This window comes from Actinia tenebrosa, unplaced genomic scaffold (genome assembly GCF_029948245.1).
Source record: "Actinia tenebrosa isolate PJP-AT-01 unplaced genomic scaffold, QUT_ActTen_1.0 PGA_scaffold2__45_contigs__length_23673736, whole genome shotgun sequence".
Classification (NCBI taxonomy): domain Eukaryota; kingdom Metazoa; phylum Cnidaria; class Anthozoa; order Actiniaria; family Actiniidae; genus Actinia; species Actinia tenebrosa.
In genome coordinates, this window is record NW_028292579.1 from 23503068 (window position 1) to 23516150 (window position 13083).

At 36.1% G+C, this 13083-nt stretch overlaps 1 protein-coding gene across 2 annotated transcripts; it reads right to left on the reverse strand.

Moving 5' to 3' along the window:
* Positions 1-752: 752 nt before the first annotated feature.
* On the reverse strand, positions 753-11863 carry LOC148909636 (scavenger receptor cysteine-rich domain-containing protein DMBT1-like). 2 transcript variants are annotated; one of them, XM_089033903.1, is made up of 15 exons: positions 11729-11863; positions 11085-11402; positions 10344-10658; positions 9706-10020; positions 9120-9443; positions 8227-8556; positions 7510-7839; positions 6948-7271; positions 6056-6382; positions 5643-5745; positions 5054-5324; positions 4524-4584; positions 2809-2970; positions 2049-2197; positions 753-1874 (listed from the first exon to the last, which is right to left on the reverse strand). In XM_089033903.1, the coding sequence occupies exons 1-15, from the start codon at positions 11784-11786 to the stop codon at positions 1836-1838; spliced, it is 3426 nt and encodes a 1141-aa protein (XP_088890029.1). In that variant the 5' UTR covers positions 11787-11863; the 3' UTR covers positions 753-1835. The 2 variants fall into 2 exon arrangements, with proteins under 2 accessions (XP_088890029.1, XP_088890028.1); XM_089033902.1 differs by having other exon boundaries at positions 6056-6385.
* Between the last annotated feature and the right edge of the window lie 1220 nt (positions 11864-13083).

Here is a 13083-nt window from a genome sequence, read left to right on the forward strand (position 1 = left end):
AAGAAAATAGGAGTATACCGAAATCAGGTAGCCATTTGCTTATGAATATATTATTATTAAATATTTTTATTGGTTTAAACAATAATCAGATGCTATAGATTTGGTCATTAACAAAAATATCAACTACAAGACTAACCAAACATAGCTTACTGACTCAATTGTCTTTGTTCCTTTGGGAACATTAGCTCTTCATTATTGTACTACAATCGTCCTTGTTTGTGTGATTTTTTCTTGTTTGTTTGTTTGCGTGAGGGTAGCGCTTAATAGCCGGTGGTTAAACACCGCTGTCCCTCGGTCCATGATCGAATTGGAATTTAGAAGTTAATCTTTGTGGAGATAGGAAAACCGGAGATCCCGGAGAAATTTCGAAGCACAGATTTACTACTACCATCACCATTTGTACTTTTGTTTTATGCCTTTTATTAGTAAAAAGTATTATTTTAAAAGTATTATTATTAACTTAAACTTAAACTTAATAAGAAGGAAACTTAAAGACCAGGAAAAAAATGGAACTCTACTGATGTTTCAAACGTTAGTTCCCCGTAAGAGTAAATGAAAAAAAAAAAAGACAGAAAAAGATTGAGTAGAAAAAGATTGAGTTGTATAATGCAAGGAAATAGGCGATTCGGTGTTTCTTGTTTACATGATCCTGCTAACGTACTTATACTGCTCAAAGCAGAAAGACATTTTTTTCATCCCATGCATCTTGAACAAATGACAAATCATATGTAAACACACAATACGCTTTGCGATTTTACTAATGAATTATGTATTTAAAATTTTTATTAATGAATGTTGAATTGAAATTGTTCCTGTGGCTATTTGAAAAGGTTGGTGCATGCCTGTTGCCTGTTGCCTGTTGCCTGTTGCCTGTTGCCTGTTGCCTGTTGCCTGTTGCCTGTTGCCTGTTGCCTGTTGCCTGTTGCCTGTTGCCTAATTTTAGACTTGAATATCCGAAAAACGTCGAGATTTAGGAATGAAAAAATGTTTTAGTAATACTTCTGATCTGGAAAACTTTAGAAAGCCTCTTCTCATACTCATTAATAATTGATGAGTAAACCAGATTTTTGGGTCACATGATGTTACTTGACAACTGGTAAAGTCCTGTGAAAGGACTGTGCATTCAGTCTAGAGTAACTGGAACAAAACTAATTCAGTCCTAATTCAAACTAATTCAGTCCCAGTTATTCCAAGTCGAGTAATTAATGAGCATGAGAAGTCATTTCAAAGCCTCCAATATTGGACTGGATGGGATTTCAAGTCCGCGTTAAGTCCAATTGCCATTGGAATTAATTGCTTAGACTTGAAATCCCGTCCATTCCTCATTGTCGGCTTTGAAATATTACGTAACAACCTCTCCAGTTGTTTCGTCTTAGAATCACTTGTCGGTCGACCAATCACAGCTCGAGAAACTCTATATTCAAGTCTAAAATTGATAGTATATGTAAATAGTGACAGTACACAAGAAATAATGCCTTGGGGGAAAAAAGTGCACACAATTAAATAGGTTTTGGAAAATTTCATGTTGTTGTGGCCTTTCGCTGATTGTATACCGTCGCCCATAATGCAGTTTGGGCTTCGTTAAGACATGCAGCATGCAACAAAATCTTCAACAACTATTTCTGAAAAAGCTTTATAAAAATAGTTCATTTCAATAATATGGATCAACAACAAAATGTGATCCCTTTGATACGATAAAAAAGGTATATATGAGTTTGCTTTAGAAAGGATTACTTTCAACTTTTAATATCAGTTACTGGCTAAGTCATTTTTGTTTAAGAACTGACAAAGGTCGTCACGTCACATCACTGCACGTTGTATGGTAGCGTCCCCTATTACCTTCTAACTTTCGAATATATCTGTGCTCCCGTCTTCTGTCGGTCAAACAAACAATAATAATTAATAATCAATAATTAATAAAATTATCTGGTTTATTTTTTATTTTTTGTATTTCCAGGCTTTTTCAAAATATTATAAATAAATGCTTTTCGTTGTCATAACGAATAAATAACTTGAAGGTATCGAAATGGATATTTTAGCCTCCAAACCTTAGCTCGAGGGTTTGCAGTATGATGATAGGCTCTTGTGTTAACGTACTGCTGGGTTTCAGGGTCATCGTCTGGAAGGACAGGAGGAACTTGGTAATGTTCCTCAGGACTTTCAGCATCTGCATGCGTAGGCCTGTTTGTCTCTAACCCTTTAAAAAATATTAAAACAGCCAATTTAAACAGTCTGCGGCAAATACATGTATACTTTCGACACAGAAACATAATGGCGACTAACATCGGCGATACTCATTCATGTCTAATATTAGACTGAGCGCAAACTCCTTGAATATAAATGTCCTTATTTTACAACATTTAATGGTTTGTACATGACCTCATGATCATAGCCGCCATTTTCAAAAAAAAACTATTTTGTTTTATATCCCTTTTGGTATACATGACTTTAATTTTTTTAAATAAAGGAATTTGTTATATATCCCAACAAGTCTTGACCAAGTCTTTTTTATTATTATTTCACGCATTTCTGAATAACTATTACGATTGGATACATGGCATTTGCCTGGATGACATCATATTATGACCTGCTTTTTAAATACATTTGTAGTTTTTTGTTCTTGTTATTCTTGCTTGTTTGTTTGTTTGTTTGTAAATAAATAAAGACCCGTTTTGCCTTTTTAAACACTATCTTTGTCGTTGAGGGCCGACCAATTTTTGATATTTTTAATTTGGACAGAGGCGGACGCCAATAACAAACATAGGCGCGCTATCAGTAATGTTAGCAAGGTCGACATAAGGTAATTACCTTCTAAATGCAATTGCTGGTTTTTGTCCCCCTGGGGTTGATTCCTGATCTTTAGGAAATACCAAACAATACCAGCAACAATGACACCAATCAAAATGACAATCAACAAGGACAATCCTATTGCTGTACCCCTATCAGATGATGATGCCTTCTCTGCTCGCCCTGGAGTATCAATGGATTGGCACAAAAACATCATTTCAATATTAAAAATAATAATTCTAATTATAAAATGATAATAATTTAATATTTATAATGCGCATATTTCATGAGGATATGTTTATATGCGCAGAAATTAACTAAGTCATTAAATTAAATAAATTGCATAAATAGAAATTAGTATATGTAATAGGACTCCATACTGTCCTTAATTGGTAGTCAGAGGAATTTTTCGAGTCTAATTATTTCTTGATTGGGGAGCATGAAATCCCATTACCTATTAATTATGTAGCTGCGTAAATAATCCCATATCAACAAGACCTGTCCAATTAAGAAAATAATTGGACAGTTACCTATATGGGATTAATGAGAAGCTGTATAATTACAATGATAAAATAAGACTTGACGGAGTAAAATATCACCATTGTGCAATCAGGGACATGTCGATGCTGATGGCACATGTAATTCCGGGTTGTAATATACTTACAAACCGTTATATTCCTTCAGAGTTGAGCCGACATTTTTTTGTCGATCAAAATTAATAAGCTACAAATTGGATCAACGAATCCCTGAAACGTTTGAAAATATTTTAGTCGAGTTAGAAACTCTGACGGTTTACCCTTCATCAGACTGTGTACCAAAAACTAGAAAAAGATTTGTTTTCATGTCGTGGCCGCGATGTTGCGGTGTTTTATCGTTTCGTTTCCTTTGTTTATACCAGCAACATGGCCGCCACAATTTCACTCTCTATGAAATGCTTGCAATTGAATCAATAAACTCAGCACCATTAAGGCATGGCTCTTTTGAGGAAATGATGGGAAATCAGTTATTTATTCATATCTTTGACAGTTTATAATGAATCTTTCCCAATTTTGGCTCGTAGTAGTAATTCTTCAAGGCAAGCAATTACCACATATGTGTTAACATGGAAACCATGTCACGTGACCACAAGGCCGCCATCTTGGATTTTTTAAACAAGCCTTTTGAAGTCCTATTGAAACTACTTCAAAAGTCCTGAAAATCCATATTCCTTTTTATATTTACAATGCCTATATGGATGTAATTGGATATCTTGGAAAATATTTTAAGTTTAATTTTTAGAATATTTTCTATTTTTTCCAAAAAATTAAACTTAATATAATTTCCAAGATATCCAATTAGATCCATATAGGCTATGCAAATATAAAAAGGAATATGGATTTTCAGGACTTTTGAAGTAGTTTCAATAGGACTTCAAAAGGCTTGTTTAAAAATCCAAGATGGCGATCTGGTTGTCACGTGACTTAGTTTCCATGGCAACCAATGCTTTAAGGTTCCTTCTTTTCACAAAAGACATTAACTTGCCAAGTTTGGGTAAGATTCGTAGAAAACTGGCTATGATATAGCTAAACAGTTTTTCATCTGAGAGCCATGCCTTAATGATGCTGAGAATCCAAAACTTGTAAAAGAAAAATATCATAAGTTAAGAATATGCCACTAAATTGGGTGCTGTTTAGTGATGGCAATTTTGGGCTCCAGCAAAAAAATATATATATTGACAGCCATTATGCTTTTGTTACCTTTCGTAGATACCCGCTTTGTTGTAAACGCAACGAAGTCATGGTGACCATGTACGGCTTTCTGCGAAAAAAACAAAAAATGCCATTTAATTTTTATCTTGATTTCTTCATGGGCTTTGGAGAACCAAGAGCAAAACTTTAACCAATAGCATCGTTAAAGGCACTATTTAATGAGTACGCTGGTCATTAATTACCTGGCTGCCAAATAATAGAACTTCAGATAGAGTGCTTTTCAACGTTTTAAATTCTATTAGGGCAATGTTAAGTTTATCACGATACTAATACCTGCAATCTATAGTATTATGCCTTCGTTACAAAACGGAAATTTATTGCCAACAAGTCGAAACAAATTAATATTTTGCCCCTACTTTTTTCACTAAGATCATAACGCGCCAGTAACTTGAACCTTTATCATGTTGGTGCAGTATAAATGAAGCATGAATAAATAAAAATATGGAAAACTTTCAATTTTTAAAATTGCTTAAAACTATTTTTAATGCCAAAATAAGTATTTGTTCTTAAAAACTTACCCCATCCATTGCCATGGTAACGACCCTTACGTGTACTCTATACATCGATCCGGGTTCTAACGGTGCGTTGTAGTAACCATGGTAATACTGACCGTTACCAATCGTCAAGTTCGAAATGGGACCCGGGATCTCCGCAGCAATGTAGCTATATCTATTACTCATTTCCCTGGCTATAGTGGCATTGACGTCTTTGAAAACAAAAGGTGGTGTCTTTTCGTTGGATTTTAAGCGTTTTTCGTTGTCTCTTTTTTCTACTGCTATCTGATAAACACTGCAAATGAGAAAGATGTATGAATTGTAATATATAGTAAATATAAAATAGATATAAAAGCTTGTGCGCTATTTCGAAGTCATATCATAGATGCAAACATTTAATCTGTGAAACAATACGTACTAAATTTATATAAATTGCACTAAACATTAGAGCACCTCATTTTCCACGAATTATGAATAGTACTTTGCCTTTGGAGATTTTTAGTAGAACAAAATCTTGAATATGATTTAATAAGACCCATTCATTGCCTGGTTTAAATTCGGTTGTATTTTCAACTTAAGATTTAAAAGCAGGTATCAAAAAAGCTGCCGGTACCTCTTAATCTGTGCGTTAATCTGTTGTGAGTTATTGAATAAGATCACCACCGTTGATTCGGCGATGGCGCTAGTTCCATTGATCTGGAATCCAGGAGCGCTAGCTGAAAAAAAATTTACAATGAATGCAAGTGGTAATAAATAGAACCAATAGATAATGAAGGAAGAGAAGGAATCTAAGTTTCCATCATGAGCACTCTTTGATGCTCTTTGTAGAATCATTAATGTTTTTTTGTTTTAACCGAAAGCCTTTGCGTTTTTCCCATACGCTCTTGCGTGTTAAGATATTTAGGATTCCAATAACTTGTTTGGTTTGTGCATGTCTGTAGACAGCGGTGCACCGGCGCAGTCTTCTTAATTTTGTCTATGGGAGACTCTGCTAGAAAGAAAAACGATACCCTAAACAACGTATACCTATTTTGCACAATATAGCCGCATCGTCTCTATGGCTGCATGCCGTCGTATTCCCCCATCCTGGATGACGACAGTCAGTAAAAGACTTCTCTTTTCCACTGCATTCCAGGTTGCTCAACCAGATAGTACCATTTCCAGGGCTGAAGGTGGACTTTAAATACACTTTACTTGCCCCGGGGTAGCCGAGCATACGACAAATCACCTTAGCATCGTTGATGTCCAGTCCCCTGTTACATATGGTACCCCATACGTTACCATAGCGAACAGCAACACGACCTGAGTTGGGTGAACTTCCGTTTTCCAAACGAACTTGTATAGATGGGATTTCTTCTTTAGTCAAAATTAGAAAGAAGAAGAAAATTGTTTAAAAAAATAATTGGGCTTGCATCAGGTTTGCATGTTAAGTGGCATTAAATTTTGAAACCAAAAAGCAAAGCTAACAGAAGAAAGCATAAATGTGTATTATATTTAATGTTATGAAAAAAATCAAAGCTTTAATTATGCTATGTACCATTTCAATATATTATTTGTATGTAATCTTTGTATAGTAGTGAAGTGGCGTTGATCATGCAAAAAAATTAAAAAGGATGAGGTAACCGCCACCCGGTTAGCTCTTTTGATAAGGAAGTCTGTTTTGCTCGATGCCGTGGTTCAAGCCTCAGCCGTAAGGTGCCTCCTTTGCAATATCATTTCTTCTGCAAAATCTTAGACATTCACGTGGCTTGGATGACCACGCTAATGGCGGTCCCGTCCCTAATTAACTAGAGACGTTAAAAGAGGGCCACGAATTTATAAATTGAATTATTGTCAAGTGTTGATTTATTTCATTTATTTATGGTTGATTTTAGGCTCAATTATGCCAATTACAGCTAATACTCTAACATTTACGAACCTTCCGACACTTTACACATCACACCAGCAAAATAGTTTCCAGGACATCTAGTGTTCGTCCACCCGCGATGATAACAGTGGCTAATTGATACTTCATCGCCACTGCATTCCACACCACCCATCCATAATCCATTTACTCCTTGACGATACTGTCGTATTGGTGCTAGAGCTGCTTTGTAACCAAGCATTCTACAGACCACGCGAGCGTCCAATATATCCCAGGTATCATCACAGACTGGTATCCAGCTTTCATTAAAATGAACTTCTACCAGACCAACAAGGTTTTGTTCCACTTTTGTCAGGCGAACAGTAACTGAAGCTTCCTCTAAATATAAAATAGTTCGAGCATATTTTAGGAATTATGTAAGTAAATTAAAGGAGCGAAAAAGAAAGAGAAACTTAAAAATGTAAATGAAAAGTAAAGAATGAAATGACGTAGAAGAAATTTGTCTCACCATTTTTTCCACTCTTACTAACCTTGATTCTCCCGACAACAATTAGGTACACAGCAATTAAAAGCAGAAAATGAGAAGCTTAATAGGAACAAGGATATTAAAACTCACCTTCTGACAAGTGGTCGCATTTAACCGAAGCATCTTCGCTATGGCTGCAATCATGGCGACCCCATCCATAATTATGACATTGTGCCAGAGATTTCTCATTTCCTCGACACTTCACATCATCCAATAAAATAACACCACCCCCTTGCGTGGTAGCAGTTCCCGCCAACGATGCTTTGCTGTACTTCAACATACGACAGACCACGTGAGCATCTGCAAGTCCCCACAAATCATTACAGACTGTGCCCCAGACTCCATAATATTGTACTTCTACTCTGCCTTCATTTGAATTGGGTCCATCCATGAGACGAACAGCGACGTTAGGATTCTGAACTACAAAAAGTCATCAAAACGAAATTATGAGTACAGAATAATGAGTAAATACAGATTGGATTCTGGTTATTTTATGTTATTTTATTTAGAGGCTTGGAATAAAACAACAATAAAGACAAAAGCAAACAAGCGTGACGAGGGGCAGGCGAACGCACTCGGGGTCCCATTGAGGCGCGCCCCACACACTCATACATTTACAATTACATAATTACAAGACAACAATAATACATTAAATAGCTCATAGCTAACACAGCTCTAACATGTTTAGGATCTTGCCATGGTAACCAGCTACCGAAGGCAACGCCAAATCAGTCATTAAATTGCACTGTACATGTTTACTATTTTAGAGTATAGAATATATTTCTGTCCAAAACTTTGATAACTAACCCGGATATGAATGACAAACCACTCCAGCATCGTCACTATGGGTACATGAGCCCGACCTCCCCAATCCACTGCTAGAGCAGTCCATTATGTCCTTCTCATTTCCATTACAACGCACTACTGTCAGCCATATTGGACCTGTGCCGCTACCAAACCTTTGTTTTGCAGTAATAGCGCCCGTGAAGTTCAGCATACGACACAAAATGTTAGCATCACGTATGTCCCAGCCAGAATTACAAACTGTGCCCCAGACTCCGTACTGTTGTATCTCCACTCGTCCCTCTTTTGGTGATGATCCCCCTACTAGACGAAGGTTGGACTTCCATGTCAAGCCTTTTTTTAGATGGAAAGAATTGTTTTTATTTTAAAAATGATCCCCAAATGAAGACAGATTTAGTAACAGATGAATAGGGCTGTAACTGTTGACATTTGCACGTGATATAGGTATGTATGACTGGCATTGATCAGTATTGTATTACGCTCAGTACACGTATATACGAGATGTTACTATTAGAACTACGCCGCCAATGTTGGTACATTGGTTGTGTGTAATTGTTAATTTTCCTCGATTTACTTCATTATTGCATTATTATATGGTATGAGCATCTTGTACTCCGGATTAATTATATTCCAGTCGACCTTTTAATAAATGAAAGTGAATCCATGACAAATATTTGAGACGTTTATTAACCGAGGATAGACAACGCGCGGAATTAGTGATGGCACAAGGGGGATGGTTCGATAGGGGGATGGATGGATGGATGGATGGATGGATGGATGGATGGATGGATGGATGGATGGATGGATGGATGGATGGATGGATGGATGGATGGATGGATGGATGGATGGACTGATGGAAAAAATATAATATATGTAATTAGCATAATCATGTTTACCAGATGTTGGTCGGCACAGTATCCAGACATCTTTAGCACATGTCTTAACTTGCTGGGAACGAAAAGCATTTTGACATTCCTCGGCTGAATTTTCACGGCCAGAACATTTCATCGTCATTGAAAACATAGACATGCTGTCAGTATGTTCGTGTTTATAGATAGTAATTGCTTCTCTATAACCGAGGATTCTACACACAACATGTGCTTCTTCTATTTCAATGGTGTTAGAACATACAGCTCCCCAGGTGCCGTAATAGCGAACTTCTAGTCTTCCGACATAGCTGTGTATTCCCGACGTTATCCGAAATGCAACATTTGGTGAGTCTACAGAGAAAAAAAAAGGAGAAAAAAAGATGTAAGATAATCATTCTGTTGATGTTTTATCATTTGACAAAGCAGTGCAAGGTATAGATATACGCCGCGTGTTCCTAACCCGTTGATTCTCTCGTGCTCTACTGCTCCCAGCATGTTTAAACAGTACAGATACAGATACATGTGCTCGTGTTTCATATTCCTTACACATAGCACACGGACTTGTTTTCTACCTCTTTGATATTTTGTCAACTAATGTATAAACTACACTTACCTTTATTACAGATAACACCAGCTCGTTTATTGTTTGCGCAGCTACCCTGTCTCCAGTTTATCGTGCTGCATCTCTCAATAGAAGATTCGTGTCCACGGCAACCCAAATCAAACAACCAAGTATCACCAGAACTTTGCAATCCCTTGACGAACGCTACAGCACCTTGACTGAAACCTTTCATTTTGCATATGACTGTAGCATCTCGTAGGCGCCAGTTGGTGTCACAGATGGATCTCCATACACCATAATAACGTACCTCTACAAGACCACCATTTGGGATATTCCCAGACAAACGTACACTGACATCAGGTGAGCCTGCAAAACCAAATACTTTTTTTAATTAAGTTTGGCGCTCGAATGGCGTACAAGCTCATTTGAGTAAATAGACAACACTACCTGTCAGCAAAATATTTCCAATCACACACTGAAAGCACTCACAACCCTCGCAGCAACCCTGAGTAGGATTATCCACAATTGCAGGATTTAGTAGTGATTACAAAAAGGATATGATTAATCCTGATATTTCATCGATATCTATACTGAGAATTAACGATTTTAGTCTGATAAACTTTTAGACGACCAAGTAAAAACAAAAGCAGAATGAATAAAATAGAAATAGTGATTGGTTTTAATTTTACCTTTGGGCTGACATACAACGCCAATATCTTCACTGTGACCGCAGTTGTCAACACCCCACCCTCTATGTCGGCATTTACTGATCGAGTCTTCATCTCCTTTACAGAATACATCATCAAGCCAAATTTGTCCAGAACCTGATCCAAATGCCCGCGATCTTATGGCATTTTGGTAGCCTAGCATTTTGCATATAACATTTGCATTATTGAGGGTCCACGAATCATCACAGACAGTACCCCATATGGAATTAAACCGAACCTCAATTCGACCTTCATGTGAAACGCTACCACCAACAAGACGTACACCAACATCAGGCACTCAAATAAAAATAATAAAATAAAGTTAGTAAGACTTATTGTTATAATATTGGTCATTTTAATTATTTCTAAATGACTTAAAAGTCCTCCAGAACTCATCCTCTGAATGTTTGTTTCACAAAAAAAAAAAAAAAAAAAAAAAACGAACAAAAAAAAGAAAAATTAAAAGAGGAATTCGCAGCACAGGGAATTGTCCTTGTTGCAAAGAGTATCTAGTAAAGACTGCTACGCGACAATTTGTGCATGATTTATTGTTGCCTGTATTGTCACATCTTAGGTTCAAAAATGAACCCAGACGAAAAAAAACCCAGCAAGTTTGAAAATTTGAAACAAAAGTCGAAAAGCTGTTGCCGCCTGGCCAGCGGGATTCCCGAATTGTAGAAAGGGTTCCAAACTACTATCAAATAATACCAAAGTAATAATTACCGATTTGACAAACGATTCCAATATCTTCATCGTGTCCACAGTTATGGTCACCCCAACCTGAGTGAGTACAACTGCCCAACGAGCTCTCAGACCCTGTACACGCCAAGTCGTCCAGCCAAATTTTTCCACTTCCTTCTCCCAGGTGCATGTGTGCCAGTCCTATTCCATGACCCAGTTGTCTACATGCAACATTTGTATCTCTGATGTCCCAGGAATCATCACATACCGTCCCCCATTCTCCATTGTGGTTGACATTTAAGATGCCTTTAATAAAGGAACTAGACTTGGAGCTGCTAACAAGCCTCAAGCTGGATGCATCTAAATAGGCAAGTACGTATGATGTCAATTTATATCGGGAAATTGATTAGCTATTTTTTTAGTTGCAGGGCCAACGCCCCTTCCTAAACGAACATCATCATGTTTCCATTTTATTGAAATGAGAAACTATATCGGAAGGACTAGATGACTCTTTAAAAAAATCCCATCTCTCTAGGAATAATATTTAAGCTAGTCACAAGGTTTTATAGGGTGTATTTATAGAAAATGAGTTGCATTTGAAATCATGGAAAAATCGCTCCATGTAATGATCAAATATAACCAGCAGTTTCAAACTTTTCATGCCAAAACTATATAAAAGTACTTACCAAGCAGTTTAAACGCACTGCCAAGAAAAATAATGAAGAAAAACCTTCTCATTGTCATCTGGCGGATAACAAAGAGGGTTCTTATCTTTTTTTTGTATGATCACTTTTGTGCCTCCTCCTTATAACAGTATCAGCTTGGCAATTGACTCACTTTATATATTCGAATCCTATTTGTACAAGTTTGTAATATTTAGATCAAGGTTTTTCAGCGCTGATGTTTCGTTATATTCTTCGGTATAAGCAAAATATAAAAACAAGAAGCAAAAATGAAACATGAAAAGCAAACCGATCCATCATTACATTTAATTTCCATTGATAATATTTAATTAGTATATGTAATAGGACTCCATGCTGTCCAATTAAGAAATAGTTGGACGAGGAAAATTCCGAGGACTGACAAAGTTGGATGAGGCCGTAGGCCAAGTCCAATTTGGTAGTCAGAGGAATTTTTCGAGTCTAATTATTTCTTGATTGCAGAGCATGAAATCCCATTACCTATTAATTATATAGCTAGCTAATTAACCCCATATCAACAAGACCTGTCCAAGTAAGAAAATAATTGGACAGTTACCGGATATGGGATTTATGAGAAGCTGTACAATTACTCTTATTAATGATAGTGTTATTAAACAGGATTGTACGAAATTACTATTTTATGGAAACACATTTTTGAAATATATTATCGTTGCACGATTAGCACGATTATTTTGAGGAAGCTATCAAAGAACTTCCTGAATGACAATGTGTCTGTCAATACCAGGAAACATGAATGCTCTATCAGCCTATCAAAAGTTATCAAATGTAACCGAAGTACATCAACAAAAGATCAATCATAAGAGTGAAAATAGGAAGATATAACAAACAAGCGAGAATAGGAAAAGATTCAAATCAAAAATAGCAAACGCTTAAAAAATCAAAACTGCCTTTAAAAATGTTTAGACCTAATTTGTTAAAAAGTAAGAGCTTATAATTAAATTCAAGACAAAAAAAACCTGTAAATGAAGAAAAAACTTTTGATTTTGCCTTCCAATTCAAGGATGCGATAAAGATATCAAAACTCAAAACTGTTTAATTATTAATTATAATAATAGTTTTCTAGGAAATCTCGTAATTTATTTTCCTTTCTTATTATAATAATAATTTTTTTGTTACAGCACGATGCCATAAAATCTTGCATTCGTTGTAATCGTGAGTTACAAGTTTTATTATTTTCGCGAAAAATCCATGCTTTTGAACTCAGATGAAAATTTTTAAATTTAATCTATATTTATTTATTTTTCCATTTGATTTTTATTGGTTGCTGTATAGAAAAATCAAGCATTTGTGATGTAGCTTTTCTTTTTTGGTTCTTTCTC